Source organism: Macrotis lagotis, chromosome 7 (genome assembly GCF_037893015.1).
Source record: "Macrotis lagotis isolate mMagLag1 chromosome 7, bilby.v1.9.chrom.fasta, whole genome shotgun sequence".
In the NCBI taxonomy this organism is placed as follows: domain Eukaryota; kingdom Metazoa; phylum Chordata; class Mammalia; order Peramelemorphia; family Peramelidae; genus Macrotis; species Macrotis lagotis.
Genome location: NC_133664.1, coordinates 84,793,093 through 84,820,151, shown reverse-complemented (window position 1 = coordinate 84,820,151; position 27,059 = coordinate 84,793,093). Strand labels below are relative to the sequence as shown.

At 32.8% G+C, this 27,059-nt stretch overlaps 1 protein-coding gene across 4 annotated transcripts in view; it reads right to left on the bottom strand.

The window, feature by feature from the left end:
- NCAPG2 (non-SMC condensin II complex subunit G2) overlaps positions 1–27,059 on the bottom strand; it is a 101,730-nt gene that overhangs the window by 11,756 nt on the left and 62,915 nt on the right. For 3 of the 4 annotated variants that reach the window (XM_074193249.1, XM_074193250.1, XM_074193251.1), the window contains 6 exons: positions 26,938–27,037; positions 22,450–22,637; positions 20,282–20,422; positions 12,926–13,029; positions 12,386–12,486; positions 6,099–6,198 (listed from right to left, as the gene is read on the bottom strand). In XM_074193249.1, the coding sequence (XP_074049350.1) occupies positions 6,099–6,198; positions 12,386–12,486; positions 12,926–13,029; positions 20,282–20,422; positions 22,450–22,637; positions 26,938–27,037 (734 nt within the window). Of the gene's footprint in view, positions 1–6,098; positions 6,199–8,632; positions 8,950–12,385; positions 12,487–12,925; positions 13,030–20,281; positions 20,423–22,449; positions 22,638–26,937; positions 27,038–27,059 lie in introns of those variants that run through there. The other variant, XR_012470025.1, reaches the window with a different exon arrangement.

The following is a 27,059-nucleotide window of genomic DNA, read 5'->3' as shown; positions in this document are numbered from 1 at the left end:
TAGCCAACTTCCACTATAACCTGCATCTAAATACGTAGAAAAAGCACCTGAAAATATCTATAATATTTACATTAAAATACTGAGTATATTCTGCTCTAGATAATCTTTTATGATTAGAAGAGAATACCATAAGATTGAAAATACACCAAGTTATACTTAGTAATTGAATTATTTATGATAAAATGCTTGAGTTTATGTATGAATTTAAGAAATCAATAAAAACCTAATTACATATTCAACTAGCTAGAGTTTACACTAACTTACACTAATATTGCAGAATGCAGGTTCCTACTGTCCAACAATTTCCTTATAGAGTTCCCTTACTGCCTAAATCTAAATTTTAATAATAATCAAAATAAATCATAGTCATGGGGACAAATGTACCTTCTCTTTACACCTAAGGTATAAGTCAAATATAAATAACTTTTATCAACTGTTATGAATCATATTGCTCCGTTCTTTCTATGAATATTCATTCTGTGGAAAAATCTTTAAAACGCTTAGAATAGTTAGTTTCAAATACAATATCTGCTTTAAAAATAAAATGAAATACACATACAGCAAAAACTTTTTTTAGAGCTAGTTTGGTTTTTTATTCAAAAAAGATAATCCTTTGAGGAAAAAAAATATATACTAAAACTATTTAAATCACTGTACAAGGAATTTACTTATAATATTATAGTCACTGACTTAGAAAAAATCTACAATGTAAATTCTAATCTCAATTTAAAAATAGATATACTTCTTCAATAATATATTCATAGTTATTTTCCCCCTAATAATTACAATGATACACATAATTATTTGGCAATTACATGTTACTAGCAGCATTAGCAATTGCATCCTGTTACTCTTGAGAAAATTTACTCAATTTACAGCACTTTATTCTGAGTAAGGAAAAGTAAATGCAATGAACAGTAATTTTGTATTTAAACCCAACAGGCCAGTCAATAAACTGCTAATTTTTTTTAGGTTTTTTTTTGCAAGGCAAACGGGGTTAAGTGGCTTGCCCAAGGCCACACAGCTAGGTAATTATTAAGTGTCTGAGCCCGGATTTGAACCCAGGTACTCCTGACTCCAAGGCCGGCGCTTTATCCACTACGCCACCTAGCCGCCCCAATAAACTGCTAATTTTGCTGGGGAGAAAATTAACAGTTATGAAAACTTACATTTTTTTGAATTAATGCCTCAGTCCCTACAGATATGTGTCTATTTCAACTTTATTTCTCAAATTAACATTAGGTTACTATTACTTAAAAAAACGTTTTTTGGGGAAAAGTTACTACAGGAACAAAACATTTCTAGTTATGTTTTTAGCTTCCATGAGAATAGATTTCCAAAGATGCTTTCTTTTATAATTTGCTTTGAAAAGAATTGACAATCACCTAACACTAAGAAACATGTTACTTAATGGACTTTCCAATTCTTTACATTTATGGAAGGCTACATTCTCAGAAAAATATATTTAAAGATAAAAATGATTTAAGTTTAAAGTTACATTCCCATAGACCAATGGATCATATTCCTAATCTGATGTCTAATTTGCTATTAAGTAATGACCAAAATAATATTTAATAAAGATTAAATTATATATATATATATATATATATATATATATATATATATATATATATATATGGAGAGAGAGAGAGAGAGAGAGAGAGAGAGAGAGAGAGAGAGAGCGAGCGCCCTATATAGCTACATGGTATAAAAATTCTTAAAAAGTAGATAAAATGATCTGAAGGACAACATAAGATCTAGTTACAGTGATTTAAAATCAAAAGTTTAATCATAATGTACAGTATCCTGGAATACCAAATGACTGAGTCAATTATGAATAACTCAACATTTAACAGTTAACATGCCTGGTGAAATTTGGTTGTTAGCAGAACATTGTCGATGAAGATATATACAAATAAAGTGACACTAAAAATATTCAAGACTTATATGACTGGAAAAGAGAAAAGGAAAACAAATGGATAAAGAGTGTTCTATACTGGTATCCCCAAGAAATTGAAAGAATCAGAGGAAACCATATGTACAGTATGTTGAACAAATCCTCTATGAAAAATCTATAGAAAGATGTGGATAAGAATTATCAGGATAACCAAAACAAACTCTTTTTAAAGCTGTTTGTTGCTTCATAATATCAAAAAAGTATAAAATTGGTCAATCAACAAGCATTCATTAAGCACCTAACCTACAAGGCACCAGGACAATGTATAAAAAATAAAACAAACAATCCCTACTCAAAATGGATTTACACTGTAATGGGGAAGAAAACATATATACATACACATATCTATGAATACCGAATATCAATGTAAATGATTAAATATTAATATACTTAATCTTTATACTTAAAATGTAAAGTACTTAAGGAGGGCAATAGCTAGTGGGGGAAGCAGAAAAAATTTGAGCAAAAGGTTTTATGCAGAAGATGTTTCTTGAACTACATCTTAAGATAAAAATGGAAACTCTATGAGCTAGAAGATGACTTTGCACATCTGTAAAGCTGCCCTGGCAAAGGCACAGAGATGGAAAATGGAGCGTCATGTAGGAAACCAAGAGAAGGCAGCAAATCTGACTAGGGTACAGGAGGAAGAATGTCAAATAAGGCTGAAAAAGATGGGATAAGGCCAGGTTGTGTAAAGTTTTAAAAGGTCAAAAGAAAAGTGTACATTTTATCCTATAGGTAATAAGAAGCAACTGGAATCAGTTGACTAGGGAAGTCGCATGTTCAGGTCTGTGCTTAAAGAAAAATACTTGGCAGTATCTAGAGCATAATCTGTAGGGAGAGACTTGAGCCAAAGAGTTTATAATCTGAGCAAGATGAGATAAGAGTCAATACAGGGGCTGAAAGGAAGGAGAGAAGGGGTTGGTTTTGAGAAAAGCTGTGAAGGTAGAATTGGCAAGCTGTTTCAACTGAGAGCACATGTGAGGTGAGAGTGAGAAGCCAAGGATAATGCCAAGTTTCCAAACCTTATGAGACTAGAAGAATGGGAACACAAACCTGTGACTTGAATAGTATACAATGACAACAATGAGTTAGCTCTTGGGTTAAGTAAAAATTAAATCTTTTTCTTTCAGCTAGAAATCATGCATAATAAATAGGTGACAAAATATAAATATATTTATATAAATGTAAATTTAAGAATAGTATATAAGAACATGTATAATCCATACTAGATTACTCTGTCTAGGTGAGGGGAGAGGAAAGGAAGGAAGAAAAATGTCAAATTCAAAACCTTACCAAAAAGATGATTGTTGAAAACTATCTTTATATGCAGATAGAAAAATAACCTTATTTAAAAAAGAACAGAATATATGATGTGACCAATCAGCCCAAATGTAACTATGAATTATGAGTTTTATCCTTCAAAATAGTCACAATATAAATCAAAATACTTTTTCAATGACAATACAATTGCTTAAAAATGTTTTGGAATTTTTTGTGAGATACAAATGAAGTACTTGATCAAATAGCACATAAAAAAACTAGCAGTCATGGAAAATTCCAAAATAACGTTTTCCTTGCAATTCTCCTGCTTTGTTCTTTTTATTCTGCTTAGTTATCTCTCAAAGAGAGGAATCTAAGAGATGAAAGAAAACTTAAGAGTCCATCAATACAAGTCAAAAGCATTTGTTTTATTTTTTATTCTTTTCTTGAGACAAGCAAGATTAGGTGACTTGCCCAGGTTCACATGGCTATGTCAGGGCCTCCTGATTTCAGAGATGGTGCTCTACTCACTGCACTACCTATCTTCCCTTCAACAAGCATCTATGTGCTCGACCCTGTGTAAGCATTAGAGATCCAAAGACTAAAGCAGTTCCTGGCTCCAAGAAACTCAGATTCTAATGGAGGACCAGGGAAGGGAGGGAAGGAACAAGATGCAAACAATAATGTGATATGAAATACTTATAGGGTAACCTGGCAGGAATCCTAGAGAGAAGGCCCTGTCATTAAAGGGATAGACTAAAGATAGGATAACTGAATTGATGAATAAAGATTTCCTGCAACATCTAGATACCCTTTGCTTGAATAACTTCTGTATCAATGATTTTAAATCTTATATTTGTATTTCAAAATGTTATGTTAGTGCCTGCCTTTTCATCAAGAATGCTTCATTTTTCTCATTCAAGATTGTACTGTTTGTTCTGTTTTTCTTGGTTTTAAACCTAAATCTATTGCTTTCTGGAAAATCATATTCTAAGCTCTCCACTCCTCTTCTGTTAGTGACTGCTAAAACTTCTCTCATGCTGACTATGGCTCCTTGGTACTTGAATTCTTATTTCGAACATTTACTATATTTTTCTATTGAACTGGAAGGTCTGGGTTATGACTATTTTTTGGGGTGGGAGAAAGGTCCATTTTGGGGTTTCTTTCAGAAAGTGATGACTTATGGATTTTTTTTCCTCTTTTCATTTTGTCTTCTAGTTTTAAGTTGTCAAGCTTTACAAGTGGATCAATGATTATTAAATTATCTCTACTTGATCTATTTTCCAGAACAGTAGTATCTAATAAGAGTTACTTAGATTTTCTTCTATTTTTTCATTATTGTGATTTTATTTTAAAATTTACTGTTGTCTCATGGAGTTATCAGCTTCTTTTTGGTCCATTGTAATTTCAAAGATTCTGTTGTTTGGTAGTTTTTTATACCTCTTGTTTCAAATTACTAATTCTCTTTCCAATTCTATCTTCCAAAATTCTCATTTCTATTCTAAATTGTTCCTTTAATACTCTCATTACTTTTCCAATTCTTTCTTCTGATGGTATCTTTTACAAAATCATTTTCTTTCTTTTAAACTCTTAGTTCATTTCTTCTAAGAATTTTAGTTGAACTTTTGCCCAAGCAATGATTTTCTCTTAAGGACTTGTTTGTAGAGGTTTTGGAGCAATTCTTTTTTTCCAATTTGTGTCAGCAATGTCTTATGTTCTTTTAATAGCTCTTCACAGAGGTGGTCTTTTTTTTTTTTGATCATTCTTCCAGTTTTACTTCCTGACTTCGGAATGTGAGTCAAGATCAAGTTATGTACATATTTGAAAGGAATGTCTAGATTGAGCCTAGTTCCTGTTTTGTATCCTGCTACTACTTCCTCAGGGTAATAAGCATTAGGGACTTTCTCTCCTTTTGTCTGGCCTACCTGCCCGGATTATTCCACTGTAGACTTCCTACGGAGCCAAGGATTGAATCTGGGATCTCACTCTGCTCCCAGGCTAAAAAGTCAGAGAATTATTACATGTTTCTATACTTGTACCCTGTCCTGGACCACCAGTCCTATGCACCTTCCTCACTTATTCTGCAATGAGTCTATGAATTATCATTGAGGTATGAGTGACAGAACTGCCAATTGATATCTGATCCTGCTCTCTGCACAAGGTCAGTCACCTCTATCCCAGACCTGGTACCTCTTTTTGCTCTTAGTACAAAGCTGAAGATCCTTATTCAGTCCCAGTTATTATTGTTCTAAACAGTGTGCTTTGGTCCAGACCCCATCTACAGTGTCTACTGATCTGTCTACCTACTTATGCTCACCTCAACAAGGAAAAAGGACTCAAAGTAATATTTTTTTCCTAATCTGGATTCAGATGAGTGCATTTTCTAGATCTATGTGGAAAATATACTAGGGAAGAACTGGATTAGACTGCGTGCTCCTATCCTGTCATTTTGTATAGTCCTTTCCCTTTGTTTTCTTGCAGAACTAGATATAATAGAACAAAAATGAAGTCACTGTCCTGAAAGATTAAATTTCTATACCTTTTACTCTTTGTACCTTGATTCATACTACTCCTAATGCTGAGAAAACCCTCACTAGAACGAAGGAAGGAAGGAGGAAGAGAGAAAGGGAGGGAGGGAGGGAAGGCAAGCAGGCAGGAAGAAAAAACTGTGCTTGTTTTAAAGCAGTAAATAATCTAAACCTATATCTAACAAAGCTGATTCAAAGAGATATTATCATGACAATGTGAAATTCTAAATTTAAACTTCCTGACCCTTGGTGGGAAGAACTAACAAATTAAGATACTTTCATGTAAATATATTTAGATTACAATCTTCATTTTGGTGATTATTGTTTCTGTAAAGTATTTAGCTTCTTACCTTTCAATGCTATCCTCTTCCAAGGTAATTTCCATGTATTTGTTCAATATTCTTTGAATACTGGCAGCAGCATCCTTAACCTTCAGATCTTTATGTTTACCTATTTAAAGAAGTTACATCAAAAAAGAGATGAGAATTAAGGGACAAAGTTAAGGAGTGCTTGGGATGGTAACAAACTATAAAAAACAATAAGACATCGTAAGCTGTATATGTTTATATATCTCAACTTTTAAATATTCACAAGGAATAATTAGGTTGTGATCTTTAACATCAGAGGAGGTGCCCAGTAAAACAGAAAGGACAATGGATTTGGAGTTAAAGGACCTGGGTTCAAATTCCACATCCTTACTCTCTTTTGTGATCTTGGGTAGGTTTCTTGGGTTTGTTTCTTCAACTGTAAAATGAAAAGGCTGGACTAGACAACCTCTAATGTTTCCTCTAGCTCTAAACCTATGATTCTATTCATCTGTTTATAAATACATCAATATTCATAAACAAGTTTTAACAACTGCATTCCTTATGTTCTTGAAGATTTAAATCTTCTAAAATTTCAGGTAAAAAGTGATAATTACCATTTGCACCTATTATGAAATAATGAATTCCTGATCACTTATATTCAATTTAACTAACAATTACCAAATGGTATATGTATAAATATAAATGCATGTAAGGGACACAAAAATATAAAAGATCTCTAAGAATCTCTTAAGAAACTTATAATCTAATCAAGGGAAAAAGATATACAGAGAAATAATTAAAATTTAAAATAGCCTGCAATGTGAATAAAGATTATTTCAAAATATTCATGATGGAAAATGCCAGCCACATCCAAATAAAAAAACCATTAAGTGTGAATACAGATCAAAGCACGCTATTTTCCGTTTTGGTTTTTTATTTTTTTCTTGCAATTTTTCCCTTTTGTTCCTATTGTTTTTTCACAACATGACCTTTAGGAAAATGCATCCATAAGTATATCAGATTGCCTGCCATCTTGAGAGGAAGGGAGAAAATGTTGAAAACTATCTCTCTATGTAATTAAAAAATAAAAGACCATTAAGATTAATAAATAAAGGGGATATACAAAGTATTAAAGGGATATGTAAAAAGTGAGAGAAAATTTGAAGAATAAAAGAATTTGGCTAGGGAAATTAGGGAAAGGATGTAGAAAATGTTAATGGAGGAACCAGGACTTGCGATGAGCCTAAAGGAAGTGAAGTCATTAGACAAGGAGAGATGGGAATCTTCTAACCTGAATCATTTCCTGCTATATTTCTTTGAAAGGTTTCAAATTTTCCTTGTTGATGAATAAAAGGTAGAATCTGATTTTCAATCCAAAAAGGCAAGTAAAGTTTTATTTTTATTGTCTGAGCAAACAACTGATTAAATAAATGATATCCATTGGTTAAAGTGTCTTGTTCAAGGTTATAATGGCTTATCTGTAGTAGAAATGGGATTAGAATCTAAGTCTCTTGACTTCCAGTTCAATTTTCTTTGTATTCTACTAAAATGTTAATTTAGGCAGTATTCAAGTAAATTTTCTCTATCTCCCATTAGACTATGAATTCCATGACAAGAGGGAATATCACACTTCCCTTTCTCTATATGCCCAACATTTAGTACAGTGGCTGACATACGGTGTGTTTAATAAATGCTAATTGATCGAAAAGTAAAAAAAAAAAAACACCAAGTAGAAGTCAACTGAAATCCCAATACTGCTACTGCTGTAACTTTAGACAAGTCATTTATTCTAAGTCTCAATTTTCTCCTCTGTAAAATTAGGTGTTTAGACCAAATGATCTCTAAAGTTCTTTTCAGCTCTAAAATTCCATACTCACAATAATATAGTCATAAATCTCAAGATCATATTTCCTCCATTCCTTTTTTCATATGCTATTTAGGTCAAAGGTCATTTTATTTTCCTAAATCTGTAACTTGGCCCTGAATGTCCAATATTTTTAAATGTGAAATGGAAAGTCAAGAGAACATATTAAATCATAAGTTTAATAAAAAGTTGAGGCTAGCAACTACTGTGAAAAGAACTAAGATTCAAAAATAACTCAAGTTAAAACAAAAAAAATTGTGCTGTGCAAATAGTAAGTGTCAAGTGTCACACCTAAGGTAGAAAGGCAGGACCTAAGGAAACAGATATCTAGGTAGGGGGAAAGCTAAAGTTTGAGACAAAAAAAGCAAAAATACAGGAAGGTAGAATCCAAAGATCAGACTGGTTTAGAATAAAGAGGCTGACACAGAGGTAAAGTCAATAACAAAGAGAATAAAAACTGTAATTCAAGCTTGCTCAAATCTTAAGATCCATTCTTACTTTTGAGTTTTGCCATGAGCTTCCCTGGGTGGCAGTGAAATCCTATTGAACCCTCAAGCAGAAGCATAGAAGGCTCCTATCTAATGTCTCCCTCAAAAATTCTTCCCCTAGAGCTAAAGGCTATGGCTTGGTAGAGTAGTAATGGTGTCAAGGTGTACTAGCTCCTATAAACTCAAAACTGGTAGAACAGACACCTCTATGAATCAAGGCTCACCTGGGTGGTCTTTCATCCTATCCCTCTCCAACCAGCAGTGAAGGGGATGTGATCTAGATGAGCCCAATACAGGAAAGGTCAGTTGTAATGTCACTACTTTCCAGCTTGGAGCTCAGGACTTTAGAGAAGGCAGAGTTATAGGAAACCTGCCAGTCCAATAGGAATTTGGCCCAGGTAATCACTTCACATGGCAGAGGTCATCACAAATCAGGGGTCCCTGGGATCTGTTCCCAGATTGTTGCAGTAAAGTTCTGGCACTACTCTTCGAGGGTAGGCAGGAAAGTCACACAGGTGTAATCAGATGTACAGAAGCATGTCTTAAGAGAAGGAAAGCAAAGAGACTATAGGCATCACATCCATTTGGGAGATGGACAACTGGGAATAATAGGTGTTCTATACTAGTTACTAATAAATTAATTCTAATAGTTCTAGCAAGGATTTACTGGCTTATGGTCTATAGAAGGATAGGCTTTTAGACTATAAAGCTACCTTTTGATTATGATATTCAGGGATGTGAATGATGATTAAGTTGAATTTGTTTAAAAAAAAGGCCTAGTATATACGTATAGGTCTTTGTGAAGATGTTCCAATTCTTATGGTCAATGATGAATTATTTTGTTACCCCAGGTTAGAGCTTTCATGTCTCAAACTGATAGCTCCCATCTTGCTCTCTCAGATGGCTTAAGTTCTTTTTTGCATTAATAAACTCCCATTGCACAGAGAACTGTATGGTTACAGTAGAAATTTTTTATTATTGGTTTTTTTATTTTAGTAGATTATTATCTATCAGGATAGAGCTTTTAATAAATTACTTTTTTTGTTTGTTAAATGTATTATCCACAGCAAACTGGTTTGTTGAATGTATTATTTGCTAGAATAAATGAGTGAAGGGTCAAGGCAGAGAATTTAGGGATGAAATATTGGCATATCATGACTCCAATAAAGTATGGAAGGCTTAGATATTGCAATATGGCCTGTATCTTTTAACTTATGCACTCTAGATTAACATCTTCTTTCTCAAATGAGTAGTTTTCATTTTACTTCTTAAATAGCTCATCCTCAGTTAAAGAATAATTTGTCAAGCACAGAAGGTCATGGAAGCAAATGAGGATTATTATTATTATTAAAGTAAATCACCACCTCCTGGTGCAAGAGTACTTAAAACTTCAAAATCAGGAATCTGAAAAACTGCAAGAATATGTATAAAATTCAAGTGATACAATCTAGGATTTAATACAGACCACCCTGAGACTGAAAGGCCATTTTTCTTCTCTCTCTCTCTTTTTTGTATTTAATCAAGTGGCCTAGTCTTTAACCAAGGGTGCGGTATGGTAAATGTAAGAGAGGCAAGGATTGTGATTGTGATGGTGTTTAGGTTTTAGTCATGATAAAATCCTCTCTTCTTCAATGAGAAACACCAAGTGCTGAAGACAAAGGGCCAGTTGAAAGTATATCACCTTGCTTTTCAGGTTCTGACATGCTTTGAATTATCTTCAAATATGTGAAGAGATGACACAAATTAAAAAAGATTGGGTTCATTATAGGTCACTCCAGGAAGAAGTACAAAGCATGATTAAAAAGTAAAAAAGAATGAAGATCATATAAAGTAGGCAAACTTTATAGAATAGTTATTACTGAAATGTGAACTGAGACCTAAAGCTAGAATATGGTTCTGAGAAGATTTGCCTTATTCAAAAAAAACAAAATTGATAAGGAGATAGAGTGACATAATATACCAAGAAAATAAATATAATCCCATGGCGAAAAAATAATCCAAAAACCAGAGGAATAAGGCTGGTAGAAAACTGCTGGTGATTATCTACAGAGTTGTTACTGTCACTGAAATATTCTACATATAAACTGGATAAAAAGAAAAATAGATGTGGGGTTCAAAAAATAGAACACCAATCTGTCACAGGGACAGGATATGCTAATACTGGAAATTTCAAGTATCCAAACTATCCAGATACGTTGTAACAATTTCTGTCAAAACGACATTAGTTAACAATTATTTAGTTTATCTTAATTGTAAATTAATCCTTAAAAAAGATAGAAAAATTAACAAGGCGGATATTCAATTCTGAATCAGACTGCTACCAATGGAGAGGAACTAGATATTAGGATGGAAATGATTGCAATGCTCATATGAAATTGCCATTTCATCTTAAACTCTGTGATAAAATACAAAGATGGAAACATAGGATATGAATTTTGGATTTTTAAAGGTTCAAAAAAGAATAGCTTCCCAATGAAGTTTACAGTACAGGAAATATTTTTTTTAAAAATGTGAAATGCTTAACACTAAAAGAGAAATAGGGGCCAAGATAGAAAAATATGGATTAATCTACAAAGAATTTACCAACCAATTTGGATTTTAAAAAGACAAGTATAGAACATGGAAGCTAAGGAAAGCATTAAAGCATGAATATAAAAGCAACACATATTCTTTACAGAATAAAGTTAAGAGTGCTAGAGTTCAGAGTGAATTGAGATGAATGAGAACAATTAAGGGATAACCCAACAGAGTTTCAAGGAAGGAAAGAATTACTTTCAAAGACAATGAAAAAAAAATCTAACAAATGTGATTGCTGTATCACTTTGAGAAATTTCTGGATAATTCTGGGGAATGAGAAAAAGTACTATAAGATTGGAGAGAGGCAAATATGGCCCTGATTTTCAAAACTGGCAAGAGAACAGTTTGCAGACTCTAGGCAAAGAAGCTTGACACTGACTACTATCAAAATTCTATACAGTATTATTTAAAATAATTGTAAGCATCATGAAAAGAATGTAGGATCAGTATGGTTTCCAAAGGCCTGTTCACACTAGCATAATATTATTAGACTAGTAGAAAAGGAAAATACTAGCTTTACTAGTTTACAATTTTCTGTTTCGAGAAAGTGACAAAAATTAGATGGATTAAAGTGGTAAGGAACTGGCTGAATGATCAGTTCAGACACTATTTCACCATGGTTCACATAGAAAGAGTGAACTGTCCTCCAAATCTGTGCTATTTAACATTTCTATCAATCATCTGAATTAGAGAATAGATGAATATTTAATAAAACTTGCAGAGGACAAAAAAGCTGAGAGGGGAAAAGCTGAATACAGGATAGAATTTCAAAAATTCCTGACAGCATATGAAGAAGAAAATTAATAAGAATAAATATTTACAGGGGCGGCTGGGTGGCACAGTGGATAGAGCACTAAGATGCATAAAATGAGATTAGAGAAGAGACTATGTGAGAAGGACAGTACGTATTAGTGGAATGTAAGCTCAGTGAGTCAACAATGTGGTATTACAGACATAAAAAGTCTAATATGATTTTACAATACATAAAAAAACTACAGGATGAGGGAGGCAAACTATACTTATTTTGGTCACTCATATAAATATAAACTTAACAACAGAACACTGTATCAAGCAAGGTCTTTAAAGAAAAAGGAACCTTCCCTGAATTTAATTTTTCAACGATATAACAGGATTTAGAGAATTCAAAGACTTAAAATAATTAGTAGGAATCAGAACTCTAACTGTAATTTTATAAGTACAGGACACTCCAAGCTAAGGAAATTACTTTTCTACCAATGCAGATCAGGATTTTTTCAACAGCTTAGAATCATAAAGAGTTGTTAAAGATCAAGAAGTTAAGGAACTAGCTCTGGAGCCAATATGTGTCAAAATTTTTGCAACTAAATTTCAAAATCCTACATGACATGATCACAAGAAATGAAGGAAAATATTTTACTTACTTTTATTAATAATCACAATCATATATACAACAGCTGTGAGGCAAACAATGCCTTCAATTTCTTCTGAAGCTATGCATACTGTCAATTCTTCTAAAAATGATCTGTAAAAACAGTTTATAAAGATACCTATTATGGAATTATTTGGGTTAAATAGGCCTACTCGCGCGCGCGCGCGCACACACACACACACACACACACACACACACACTATATAAAACTAACATTGATCAGAAATTAAGCATAATCAGATTAATTTATGTTCATGAATTCATTGTAAAAAAAACAAGTTATCCATAAAATGAAATATTTAAAAGGAAATCATCATATATACTAAAAAATAATAGCAATTATAGATCAGACTTAGATTTTACATAAACCAATAAATCATATTTATAGTATAAAAGAGGAAGGAGAAATAAGTCTATATCTAAACAAATGCAGTAACAAAAACAACATAAAAAAGAGAATAATAATAATAATAAAATATGGTTACTGAAAGACAGATAATAAGAATTTCCAAATAAAGTAAAAACATTTTACCTAACTACATTTAAAGACTTCATTATGATTCCCATCAAACACCTTGAGAATGGTGGAAGATCAGAAAGGCACTGGGGTACTGCAAACTCTTTTGAATCTGAAATCTAGAAAGAAAATTTGAAATTAAATATAAAAACTAATACAAAAGCAACCATTTGCATGACTAAAATAAGTCCATTGCTGAGTTACTTTTTAGCTTGCTTTGACCATTAGCCACTACACACAAAGAAATAATATTTCATTCTTATTAAGTACTTAAATACCCACAATACAGCACGTAGAACATGTAGGTAATATAGCATGAAGAAAACATGCAACATAGAACAGATAGGACAGGAAGCTATGAGGATGCAATTAAAGGTCTCTGATAAAATAGAACACTATCTTAGTTTGTCAAGCAAGTACTTGATTTAAACTCAGCATTTGCAGCAGAACCTATTTCAGATCTAAGGTCACCTGGTGGTCACTCTCCAAACTGACATCAGTTTGGACTGAAAGATAACTGGTCAGAGAGAGGGAAAAAAAGAAGAAAAACTTCAAAACCAATTTCTAACTGGAATTACAAAAAAGAATTGTTCTTTATAAAGCTAAGCTTTTGTTTTATGCTGCCCTTACATTTCTTTTTACCCATTTTTGTATTTTTATCTGTATGTATTCCTCCCCATAATCGACTTGGTTCCTGCAGTTTTCCTCCTTTCCAGATGGGAAAAAAGTGTTAAAATTTCCATGCTTCTTTTTTAACCACATAAGCAAATTCTTTCACAATTCTAGTGTTCAAAGAAAAGGCATTATGAGAATTTTCTCTAACTTTAAAAGAATTAAGAAAAAATAGAGAAGCGTTATATAAATTCATACAAAATGAAGTGAACAGAACTAGGACAACAGTTTATACAACAGTAATTCTATAGACAACTCTGAAAGATCAAGGAATTCTGATCCACAAAGTAGTACCAATCAGTTATTCAGGAAGCCCTTCAGAAAGGGGGTAATGAACTTGAGAGTTCGAACTGAAGTATATTTTCCTGACAGAATCTAATAGAGAAATTTGTTCTGCTTTGACTATATGTTTTGCATGTTTTTCTTTTCTTTCTTTTTTTTTTTAGGTGTTTGCCAGGCAATGGGGTTAAGTAGCTTGCCCAAAGCCACACAGTTAGGTAATTATTAAGTGTCTGAGACCAGATTTGAACCCAGGTACTCCTGACTCCAGGTCTAGTGCTCTATCCACTGTGCCACCTAGCCACCCCTTGCATGTTTTTCTTAATGGGTGAAATAAAGAAGAAAAGAAATTGGAACTGAAATTAAAATAAAAATGGTAGTTTTCTTTTTTTTAAAAATGCACCATCTTTTAAGGACAGGGAGCATCTTCAAATTTAACTATATGCTATTACTGGTATAGTTCTTCATAGCCAGGTGTTTAAAGTATGGAAAAATGTATGTGTACATTTATACACACACACACACACACACACACACACACACACAGAGAGTAAGGTCATCTTGGTTATTACATATACACAGATTCTTTATCAAGTCCTATATTCAATTCATTTTTATTTCAAATCCTATTAGAAAAGAGGAACAATATAGCTAAGAAGGTGCTCAACTACCTTATGGCCTACAAAGTTGAGCTGTCTACAAAGTTTAAGTCTGCCCTTAAAAACTATTTTCATTTTATTTCTATCATGTCCTAATTGGAATTAAACAACTTAAATCCATTAGAACATACATTCCATGAGAATAGGGACTGTCTACCATCTGTATTTGTTTTTGAACCCTGTCACTTCCCCACAGCCCAGCATAGTTTTTGGCACATAGACATACTCAGAAAAAGCCTCCTGATTTGTCCAAGAGGATGTTACTGATAGTATATATACATAAGATAATATAAGTACAGTATAATTCAAATGTGCTGAATAAGATGAATAGGTATTCTGAAAAGTGAAAAAGATGGGATTCCTGAAGACATCTTAGAGGTTTCTGAACTGTTTTAAATGTAGCATTAAATGTAGTTTAGCAAAGAAGGGGAAGAGGACATTCTGAATGAAAAAAAAAAATCACGGAATGGCAGCGGGTCTCGAATCGTGACATAAGGCTTGAATGAAGAAACTGAGTATTGGAAGAGAGAGGAATAGCTTCCTTCAAATAGTTGAAGAGATGTCATATGAAGGATTCAACTTCTTTTTATTTTTCAGAAAGCAGAACCAAGGGCAGTGGGTAAAATCTATAAAGGGGCAAGTTTTGACCAGATGTCAAGAAAAACTTCTTAAAAAGTATAGTTGACCAAAGATGAAACTGGCTACTACTGTGAAAGGTAATAGGGTTCTCTTTCAGCTATTCAAGATGAGGTTGGATGACCTGACCAGGGATACTTTCATGTACAGGTTTAATGAGTTTTTCTCTTGGGGTCCATTCAACTCTCCAATTACACTGATTGGCTCTACAGTACAGCACACTCCTCTTCCTGAGTTCAAATCTGTCTTCACACTTTGACTAGCTATGTGATCCTGGGCAAATCCTTTAAGCCTGTTTTTCTAACTTCTTGAATGAAAGCATAACTAAAACCAGGGAACTTTCCATCTTATTTTTCCTAAGGCTGATGAGGAACATGATAGCACAAAATGAATTTATGAAGAAAATAATTTTAGTCACTGCATAAACATCAAAGAGGCAAAAGTAGAGCTTTGATATTTGTTTTGATTTGCTAATGAAATCTCAACTAGTATAAAATGAAATCAAGAGTATCAAGGGGTATAAATGGTAATATTGAAACTGTTAGAATTCTTGAAAGGCAGAGATAATGAAGGATCAAATATCAGTGATTGATTTTGTGATGATTTACAGGAACTTGGTTTTTATAAATAAAATGCATTATGTCTCTGATTTACACTCCCTGTGTCCAGTTCACACAAATCCTCAGGATGCCAGACTGTTTCAATCCAGTTACCTGAATAGAGTGAAAATTAAGGGCTGACAGAAATGCTTAGCTATGATTTTAAAAATTCTAATAAAGGATTATCTCAGATCTTTAAAAGACCTAACAACTGATGCTGTCACACAGAAACAAGTCAAAATTCTTTTTTCTCAGAGATAAAAAAATCCATTCCAAATATATTTATTCATTTCTATTTAAAGCAAGTTATTATTCCACATAATGGATATTTTTGAAATTTTCTCTACAAATACAACTAAAAGGAAAAGAACATCCATCTACACATGTCAAAATTTTCTTATTTTAATAGCAAATAACTAAACAATATTACATGTCAGCTGTTTATAAATGGATAGAAATTTAAAATACAGTAATCTAATATATAAACCATCATTCTTCTAGGAATCTGGCTAAGCAAATTCTTCAAACTCCTGCCAATTCCACTTTATATTATTTCTCCTCTTCTCTCTAAACACACGGCAATCATCCAAATGAAGTTCAGTTATCTAGTGAACAAACTTCCAGTTGGTATTGCTACAACTAAATCTCTTCTAAATAATATATCTTCAGGCAGCTAGGTGGCACAGTGGATAAAACACTGGCCCTGGAGTCAGGAGTATCTGGGTTCAAATTCGGTCTCAGACACTTAATAATTACCTAGCTGTGTGGCCTTGGGCAAGCCACTTAACCCCACTACCTAGAAAAACCTAAAAAAAAAAAAAATACATCTTCCATACAGTTGCTAATCTATTATTCCTCAATCATAGGTCTGACTGTACACGCACAAGCTTAAAAAACTTCAGCAGTGACCTATTACTTTTAGGACAAATTACAAACTCTTCCTGTTAACAACACTTAGAAGCCTTCATGTTCTGTCTCCAAACCCATCTTTCCAGGCTCATTACACATCATTCTTCTCTTTTTACAATACAATCAAATCAATCTATGTGATGTTCTCTGCATCCGTGACATTTTATTTCTCAACTCTTTGGCTTTTTACAGGTCGTTCTCTAATGGAAACCCCAGCTCCCTTCGAGGTTGCCCCTCAAGTATTTCCTCCTACCCAAGCCTATTAGTAATTCCCCTGAACACCTCCAAGTTCATATTTTTATTGTATATATATATATATATATATATTTTGCATTTACTAATCTATTGTTTTGTTCCAATAGAATACAAATTCTACCTTCTGCACCACAGGACTGAGAAAGATTGCTCAAAGCAATTTACCAAAATTTCCATCTTAACCGCTAAACAAAATGGCTTTTTCTCAGGCTGTTTCCACTCCTTAGCAACTTCCTCTAATATATTCCCTTCTCCTTTTGACTGCATGAAAGTCTTCATTCCTTGTTCAACTACTTGTCTGACCTCTTCACTCACTCTCTATTCTAGCCAAACAAGATTATTAGGTGTTCAAAATTTCTCCTTCCTCTTTTCATTTACACAAATTACTTGGCTCTTCTCCAGTGCTTAGGATGTGTCCTTCTAAATTTGGTTCAGGTTGCCAACTCAAGAAACTTTGACTAACCTTTCCAATAATACATCCTTTCTTGATCTATTATTAACTTTCCTGTGTATATGTTGGATTCTCCCAATAGACTTTAAATTACTTGAAGGCAGGACTTAGTTCATTTTTGTCTTCATAGACCCACCACAGCATACAATATCTGGCACACAAAACACTTTTTTAAAATGTTTAAATTGAATTAAAAAGGGGGCGGCTAGGTGGCATAGTGGATAAAGCACTGGCCTTGGAGTCAGGAGTACCTGGGTTCAAATCCAGTCTCAGACACTTAATAATTACCTAGCTGTGTGGCCTTGGGCAAGCCACTTAACCCCATTTTCCTTCCAAAAAAAAATAATAAATTAATAAATAAATAAACAAACAAACAAATAAATAAATAAGTTGAATTAAAAGGTAACAAAATTCAAAAATACAAAACTTCAAATGTTATTAAAGGGCAGCTAGGTGGCGTAGTGGATAAAGCACTGGACTTGGAGTCAGGAGTACCTGGGTTCAAATCCGGTCTCAGACACTTAATAATTACTTAGCTGTGTGGCCTTGGGCAAGCCACTTAACCCCATTTGCCTTGCAAAAACCTAAAAAAAAAAGTTATTAAAAGTTTTCTTAATTCTTTTACATTTAATAAAACTATAAATTCAAATACTGTGATTTTAGTTTAGAGATTTAACCTGTTTAAAGTTTTTTAATATTTTTCTATGAGAACTGAATTTATAATATTTTTTAAAGAGAAAAAAATTCATTGAAACTTGTTATGTTCTACTCTATAATTAAATATAATGAATATGAGAGTGGGGTTTAAGTCTGGAGTTCCCTTTTAGCTCCTGGCAAAAGATTATTATGTATTAAAAATACTTGTTGAAGATAAATGATAAGGTTTCACAAGGCTACTAGGAAATAGTTTTAGAATTTCAAGCTCTTATGATTTCTATGTTACACACCAAAAGAAAATAAACCAGTATCATTTGCTGCAAATGTTACTTTTAAATAAAAAAGATGCATTATGTGTTTCTTTAATTAAAAAGCTGAAGTCCTAACCTGAAATATATAGCAAAATAAGTTTTCCTCTATTTTCAAGGTATCTTGTAGACATTTCAGCAAATGTCAGTAAACAAAAATTTTAAATAATTATTTTAACTGGAAAAGATTATGCATTTTCCTTGCCTTCCATATCAATTCAACATTTATTAAGAGAAACAAATTCATTATGATCTAAGTTAATGGGTACAAACATTTAAAAATGTTTGCCAAAAACCTTTATCAGAACATTGAAATTCAAGTAGTCCTGTAAGAAGAGATAATTTCTTTTGTTCAAGGCCCATTCAACTCTTTATATGGAGGAACACAACTTTAAAAATTTTATGAAAAGGCAAGCACATGTTAAGAAAAAGGCTCTAAAAATACACTAAGACATTTAAACTATATTTACACTATCAGAACATCTGATCTGTGTGATAGGCTAAAGATGGCAGATAAGGCTGACATTTCTTACATTCTCACAACTGGGAATAAGAGGTGTTTGAATTTCAATGATACTTATCTCAAGTTAACTTTTCTGTAATAGCTTGTCATAGATCTTTATACAAATCCTTTTAAACTTACTATTTTCAATTTTTTTTAATTCCAAAAGGTAAAACATTCTATAAACTTTAGTACTGAATTGATCTTGTACTTACTTTCTCTTTCCTAAAAGTATCTCTCCAAAATGACTTAATTCTAACCAAACTATATTTATTCCTTTATATACCTCAATACATTCCCTCTCATATCTTATGCTTCCAACAAAACTTGCTGCTCACCTACTTCATTTATCCTATCGTAGACACTCTTTAATTTACAATATCATTTGAGGTACTCCTTTCTGAACTTTTATAGCACTAGTATACCTCTGAGGCAGTGCATCACATTACTGGTGTGAACAAAAAATGCAATTTCATACAGTGGTATAACAAAGCTAGTATATTTCCAATATGAACCTACTTTGGTTTATTAACATTAAAGAGATTATTAATTCTTCTTTTTGTTTTTTTAGGTTTTTCTTGCAAGGCAAATGGGGTTAAGTGGCTTGCCCAAGGCCACACAGCTAGGTAATTAAGTGTCTGAGACCGGATTTGAACCCAGGTACTCCTGACTCCAGGGCCAGTGCTTTATCCACTGCGCCACCTAGCCACCCCAGAGACTATTCATTCTTAAAATAGTTTTTTGATTTTAGTACAGTCAAATAGTTGATCTTTGTGTTAAGAAACCAACCAAGTCACCAACAAACATTACTACTTGTCTAAATTGATTTTAGATGCAACTAAAATGTGTTCAAATGCTGAAGGGAATAAGCATTTATATAGTTTTGACTATGGTCAGATACTGTGCTGAGGGCTCTACAAACCCTTGTTTGCTCCTCCCAACAACCCTAGAAGAAAAGTACTGTTCTTATCCCTTATTACCAGATTGCACAGTAGTGTTGGAGGGAGATTTACACTTAGATCCTCCTGACTCCACATTAAGCACTCTGTCTATGTAATGCCCAAGTTTCATATCGTGTGATGAGCAGCATGGTGGAAGAGGACAAGCAAGTTAAGATTCTAAGTCATATTATGGCTCTGTATCTAGCTATCTCACCTTGTGATTATCTTCAGGCATTTATAATTTTTTGCATATTTCACAACATAACTATGGCAAGTTTAGCACTCACAGAAGGTCGACTAAATGAAGTTGCAAATAAATATAATGTCTTTAATTAAAGCATCAACTAGCAGTTGTAGAAAACACTAAAACTCAAAATGTCACTAAAATTTTTTTTAAAAGCAACAGAAATACTCAAAATTCTTTGTAAGCATTCTTTTTAAGACCTTCACATAAATTATTATTGAGAAGTAAATGTGATATTTACTGGAATAGCATATTTTACCTTTCGTAATTTGTGACTTATCTCAACCACTATTGCTGCTAACAGAGTAGAAAGCATTCCTTGGTGTACTGATGTATTCTTAAGCCGAGACTGGACAGCACTTATAAATTCATCAAGAGGCACTTGAACTGAATAGAGTAACTAATACAAAAAAGAGAAATTATTTTAATAGTGTTAAAGTCATATTGAAATATTAATTCCCCCCAAATAATAAACATATTAAAAATAGCTCTCAGAATCCAAAATCTGATTAACAAATCCGTGATATATATCAATTCTCATAATTTCTCCTCTTACTTTTAGTTTTTCAGCAATTACAGTACTGCTTATCTGTTAGTTTTTATCAGAAGACAACTTTATAGGGGCAGCTAGATGACACAGTGGATAGAGCACCAGCCCTCAAGTCAGGAATACTTGAGTTCAAATCCAACCCCAGACACTTGATAATTACCTAGATGTATGACCTTGGGCAAGTCACTTAAACCCCATTGCCTTAAATAAAAGTAAAATCTAAAAAATAATATTTTAAAAAGATCCTTAGGGAAAAAAAGGCAATTTATAAAAAGAAATTCACATATCAAGGGTTTGCAACTGCCAGTATCTCTGGTAAAACATTTAACAAGTAAAAATGATTTACATCAAAGTTTAAATTCATCTTATTACATCAGTCCATGTTATCCTTGCCATGCATTGATTAGATTATCAAAATCTACAATATAGTATAGTTTTTCCCATCAGTCTTTAGAAAATTTCCACCAATCTGTGAATTTTTACTACCAAAAGTCTTTCCTTCTTTAAATACGCTTTAAAAAACTGGCATTTTTATTTATCCTCTTATGCTATTTTTCATATTCCTTTCTTTTCACCTTAGATCCCAAGTCTGTCTTTCTTCCTCTCTCATATACTCCAGTAGTCTCAGAAATATGTTGTCATTTTGCATTCATGTTCAACTCTTTGTGACTGTTTGGGGTTCCTTGGCAAAAATACTGGAATGGATTGTCATTTCCTTTTCCAGCTCATTTTCAGATGAGAAAACTGAGATACTTTCAGAATGAAGTGACTTTTCCAGAATCACTAAGTTAGTAAGTATCTGAAGCCAAATTTGAACTCAGGAAGATGGGCTCTGGCACTCCATTCCACTCTATCACTTAGCTGCCCTAGAGAGGTCTATAGCACAGTATGAATTAGGAAACACTGACTTAATAGACAAACATCATTCACATATTTTATGACTTTCAACAACTCAATTTACTTTCCTAAATTTGTAATATATAAAATGAGATTATGACAATATGTACCATAAAGTTCATCTCTATTTTTTATGAATTTGGAAAAAATAATTTTTTTCTGTGTGACAATGGACAAGTCAGTAAATTTCATCGTCTCTCTAGAAGGGTTGGGAAATTGATGACCTCTAATATCTCTTGCAGACCCATATGTTTAAAAATCATATAATTTATTTATTTTAAACATACTGCCAAACAAAATGAAAGATTTTTTTAACACTACAGATTATTAAAATAGTTTAAATTGTATTTATAAAAATTAGGATGCATAATTTTAATTATCTGGGTTTGTTATAATATTTTTGCCTGTGAAGGCCAACAAATCAGATACGAAAATTCAATTGCCATTTAATCAAAGAACAAACAGAAGAAATACAGTGTACCCTGATTGTTTAAAATTTTTAGCTAAATATATTCTTTGATTTTTCAGTTGGAGAAATGGTTAACTTCTTTGTCTGTTGATAAAACTCAAAAAAGAAAATGTAAGCAAATACTTTAACATGCTAGGTAGGGCCTCTAAATTGAATTTAAAGTAAAAAGTTGATGTGCAAAGTAAAAAAAGCTGAGTGGTGTATGGTGGTAGGGTATGCAAAATGAAATAACATCAATCAAAACTTAAATGCAGAGTTTAAAGAGGTTTTATTTGGAAATTTTATTTACTACCTGAAAAATAAATTAACTCCATTTTTAACCTATCTCTGAATTTTAATAAAAGTATATTTAATATATATATGGTAACAAACTTGTATATTGCACTAAATTTTTATTACGAGCCATACATCAGCAACTCATTTTTGGTCATGATTTTATAGATCAGAGATTCACCTAATCTAAAATTTTTAACATAGAGTAAATTCCTTTATAAGAAAGCTATAGAAATACCTGAAGGCCTTCTTCTTCTTGCTTTTTGAAACTGTATGCAACGCATTCCAACATTTTCTGGAACACTTTCTGAATCAAATCAAAAAAAGCTTCAACTTCTTCATTTGAATTAGATTTCTGAATTAAAGAACTTGCTGTCATCTCTTTGAGAATACAAAGGAGTAATGGAATGCAAAAAAATCCTTTCTCTAAAAAAAAAAAAACAAGGGGAGGAGAATGAAAGAAATGACAAAATACTTTCATTAAGATTTCAATTAAATTAATGTAAGTTTTTTGATCACTTAATATAATTTATATGAATAGTATTATGCTGATTAAAATGTCACAAAAATTCTACTCTTATCCTTTGGTGAAAATATATTCAAAATTTATATAATTAAAACACGGTTTTGTCTATTAGAACTCTGCTCATAATCTAGCAGTGATGCCTTTTTGTTTCTATGATAAATAATAAACTTCTCTGTTGGCATTTAAAAAGCTTTCACAATCTAAACTCACCTACTTTTCTAGGTTTATTCCATACCATTCCCTTTCATATTTCCTATATTCTACCCCAACTGGTTTACTTGCAAACCCTACATACAACATTCTACTTCCATTCCTTTTCATAGTATCTCTTCTTTATTGCTGAAATTCATCTCTTCTTTATTTCTAGCTTCCTTCAAAGTTCTGCTATGTGACCTCTTACATGAGAACTCGGTGACTTTCTTAACTGCTGGTACCTTCTCAAAATTATTTCATATTTACTTCTATGCATTTTATGTGTATTTGTGTATAAATTTTGTTTTCCAAAATAGAATGTGATCTTCTTGAGGGTCAAAACAGATTTTTGCTTCTGAAACCTCAGAAGTTAGCACAATGCCAGGTAGATAAGAGGTACTTAAAAATGTGCTTCCTGATTAACTAACATATTTAATTATAGCTGATCTCAGATTCTCTATAGGCATGTCAAAAGAAAGTAAATTTGCATAGGTTTTAACAAGATAGAAATACTCAAATATTTTCAAATCAAACAATCAAAGAAATCCGAATGATATTTTCCATCTTTCTCCAAAAGGGTGGCAAAAGGTAATGGGCTACAGAAAATACATCTATTAGTTAAGAGCACATTAAGGTTGATTTAGGGTTATAATAGCAATACAATAACTAAGATTATTATTTCATACTGACAAAACTAATAACTAAGCAAAATATGGTGGAAAAAAGTAAACTTTTTTAAAAAATCCACTACAGCCTTGAATGGAAATTGATTTGCCCTCTCCATGTAAAGAAAATAGTATATTTGAATGTATTCAAAGATACAATCTTAAACTGCCTATAGTAAATATAGATAATTCAGAAAGCTACTTATTAGTATAACAATAAAGGATTTTAAAGAAATTTAATTAGACTCCAGAAAATCTAGAACTACAGCAATATGATAAAGCCAAATTCAAATTACAAAAAAGGGCAATGGTTAAAGAGAAATTAATTATAAGATATTTACAGGATACCACTGACAATGAGAAAATAACTGAAGGTAAATATCTACCCAGTAAATGGCAAAAGAATTAATTTTATAAAACAGATTACAAGAAGGATTAGAAAATAAAAAGCTTTAGGTCACAGTAATCAATCAATAAAGATAAATTAAATGCTTACTATGTTCTGAGCCCTGTGCTAAATGCTGGAGATAGGAAAAAAAAAAGACAAAAGACAATCCCTGCCTTTAAGGAACTCACAATCTGATGGGCAGACAACAACAAAAGTATACACACACACACACACACACACACACACACACACACACACACACACACGAACAAACTGTTTACACCATAAATAGTAAATAACACAGAGGAAAGCCCTCCAGTAGAAGACAAGACCTCAGGTGAGATTTAAAGTTAGGAATAAGGTGAAGGTGACTTAGCTGTACTAAGATCTCTAACTTTATAACAAAGCAGTAATCATCAAAACAATCTGGTACTGGTTAATAAAGTGGTAGACCAATGGAATAGATGATACACAATACAGAGCAGTAAATGGCCATGGTTATCTAATGTTTGATAAATGCAAAGATTCAAGTGTTGCATCAAGAACTCTACTACTTGGCAAAAATTGCTGGGAAAAGTGGAAATCAATTTGACACAAACTAGGTAGACCAATATCTCATGCCATTTATCAAGATAAAGTCAAAAATAGGTATGTAATTTAAACACAAAGGGAGATAACATCTATAGATAAAAGAATTATGACAAAAGAAGAGAGAGAATTATACAAGTTAAAATGGATAATTTTGACTACATTTAATTAGAAAGTTTCTGTGCAAACAAATGCAATGAAACCAAGATTAGAAGGAAAATAGAAAACTGGGGGAAAAATTTACAGCAATTTTCTCTGTTAGAAGCTTCATTTCTCAAATATATATGGCTGAACAGATGATGTAACACTTGAGGAAGACAGATCTACTACCAAGATGTGCAATAATTTAGAGTTAAAGTGATGGGAATCCAAACCTAAGTGGAGACAGTGTCAGAATAGATTAGGGGGAATAGTCAATATATGTTGCAAAGATGAAGCTGATGGACTTTGAGATTAGATTAGGTATGGGGTATGAGACATAGTGAGGAGGCCAAGATGACACTGAAGTTGCAAGTCTGAAATACTGAAAGGCTGGTAACACCTCCAAAATAATAAGGAAGGGGAAAAATAGGGTAAGAAGGGTTTAGGGTTAAAGATAATGAGCTTAATTTGGGGCAGAATGAATTGAAGACATCTAGTGGAAGTACAATTCAAGATGGCCAAAAGGCAGTTGGAGATAAAAAAATTAAAGGTCAGTTGGGAAGCTGGAGCTCAAGATATACATTTGAGAATCATTAGCAGAAAGATGGTAATTAATTCCATTCATGTTGATGAGATCACCAAAAGAAGCAATATAAAGACATTCAAGATAATGATCAAGATAAAATCAGGACAATAAGAACATTTTCATTAGCACCTAAAACCTTCCCCCATTTAACTACATCCAGAAAAACATTATTAAAAAACAATTTTGTTTCCAAAAGGTTTGCTAAAGTGGGCAATAGCACAGATAATAATTTTTAACAAAACAGTGGCAATATAGTTTATAGGAAGTCTGTGTGACCAAAAACGATGGTTCTTATACTCTATCAAAAATGAAAAATACCTGTTTGTAGACATAAAAAAACAATACTATAAGCAAATTAGAAGATCAAGGATTAGTCTACCTGTCAGATCTATGGAAAGGGGAACAGTTTATGACTAAGGAAGAGTTGGAGAACATCACCAAAAACCAATTAGATGATTTCGATTACATTAAATTAAAAAGCTTTTGCACAGATAAAATCAATGTAACCAAGATCAAAAGAAATGTAGTAAACTGGGAAACAATCTTTACAACTAATGATTCTGACAAAGGACTCATTTCTAAAATATACAGAGAGCTGAGTCATATTTTTAAAACAAAAAGTCATTCCCCAATTGACAAATGGTCAAAGGATATGCAAAGGCAATTTACAGATGAGGAGATCAAAGCAATCCATAACCATATGAAAAAATGCTCTAAATCATTAATTATTAGAGAAATGCATATTAAAGATTCTCTGAGGTACCAACTCACACCTCTCAGATTGGCCAATGTGACCAGGAAGGATAATGATCATTGTTGGAAGGGTTGTGGGAAATCTGGGACACTATTACACTGTTGGTGGAGCTGTGAACTCATCCAACCATTCTGGAGAGCTATTTGGAACTATGCCCAAAGGGCAACAAAAAATGGCCATACCCTTTGACCCAGCAATACCACTACTGAGTCTATACCCTGAAGAGATGATGAAAAAGGGTAAAAACATCACTTGTACAAAAATATTTATAGCAGCCTTGTTTGTGGTGGAAAAGAATTGGAAATCAAGTAAATGTCCTTCAATTGGAGAATGGCTTAGCAAACTGTGGTATATGCATGTCATGGAACACTATTGTTCTATTAGAAACCAAGAGGGAAGGGATTTCAGGGAAGCCTGGAGGGATTTGCATGAACTGATGCTGAGTGAGATAAGCAGAACCAGAAAAACACTGTACACCCTAACAGCAACATGGGAGTGATGTTCAACCTTGAAGGACTTGCTCATTCCATCAGTGCAACAGTCAGGGACAATTTTGGGCTGTCTTGCAAAGGAGAGTGCCATCTGTATCCAGATAAGGAGATGTGGAGTTTGAACAAAGTACAAGGACTATTCCCTTTAATTTAGAAAAAAACATATCTTATTGTCTGATCTTGTTACCTCTTAGACTTCTCTTCTTTAAGGATATGATTTCTCTCTCATCACACCCAATTTGGATCAAGGTACAACATGGAAACAAAGTAAAGACTGACAGAGTGCTTTCTGTGGGGGTGGGGGGTGGGGGGAGGGAAGCAAGATTGGGGGGGAAATTGTAAAACTCATTATCTTTAATTAAAATAAATTTTAAAAAAAGAAAAAAGAAAAATACCTGTTTGTATAATTTCAAGAGTCATTTTTAAAAACTGCATGTGAAACTTATAATCTCCAAAACCAATCATTATAGCATCCTTACACACTGTAACATAAGCCTACAAAAGAAAGAGATGGATT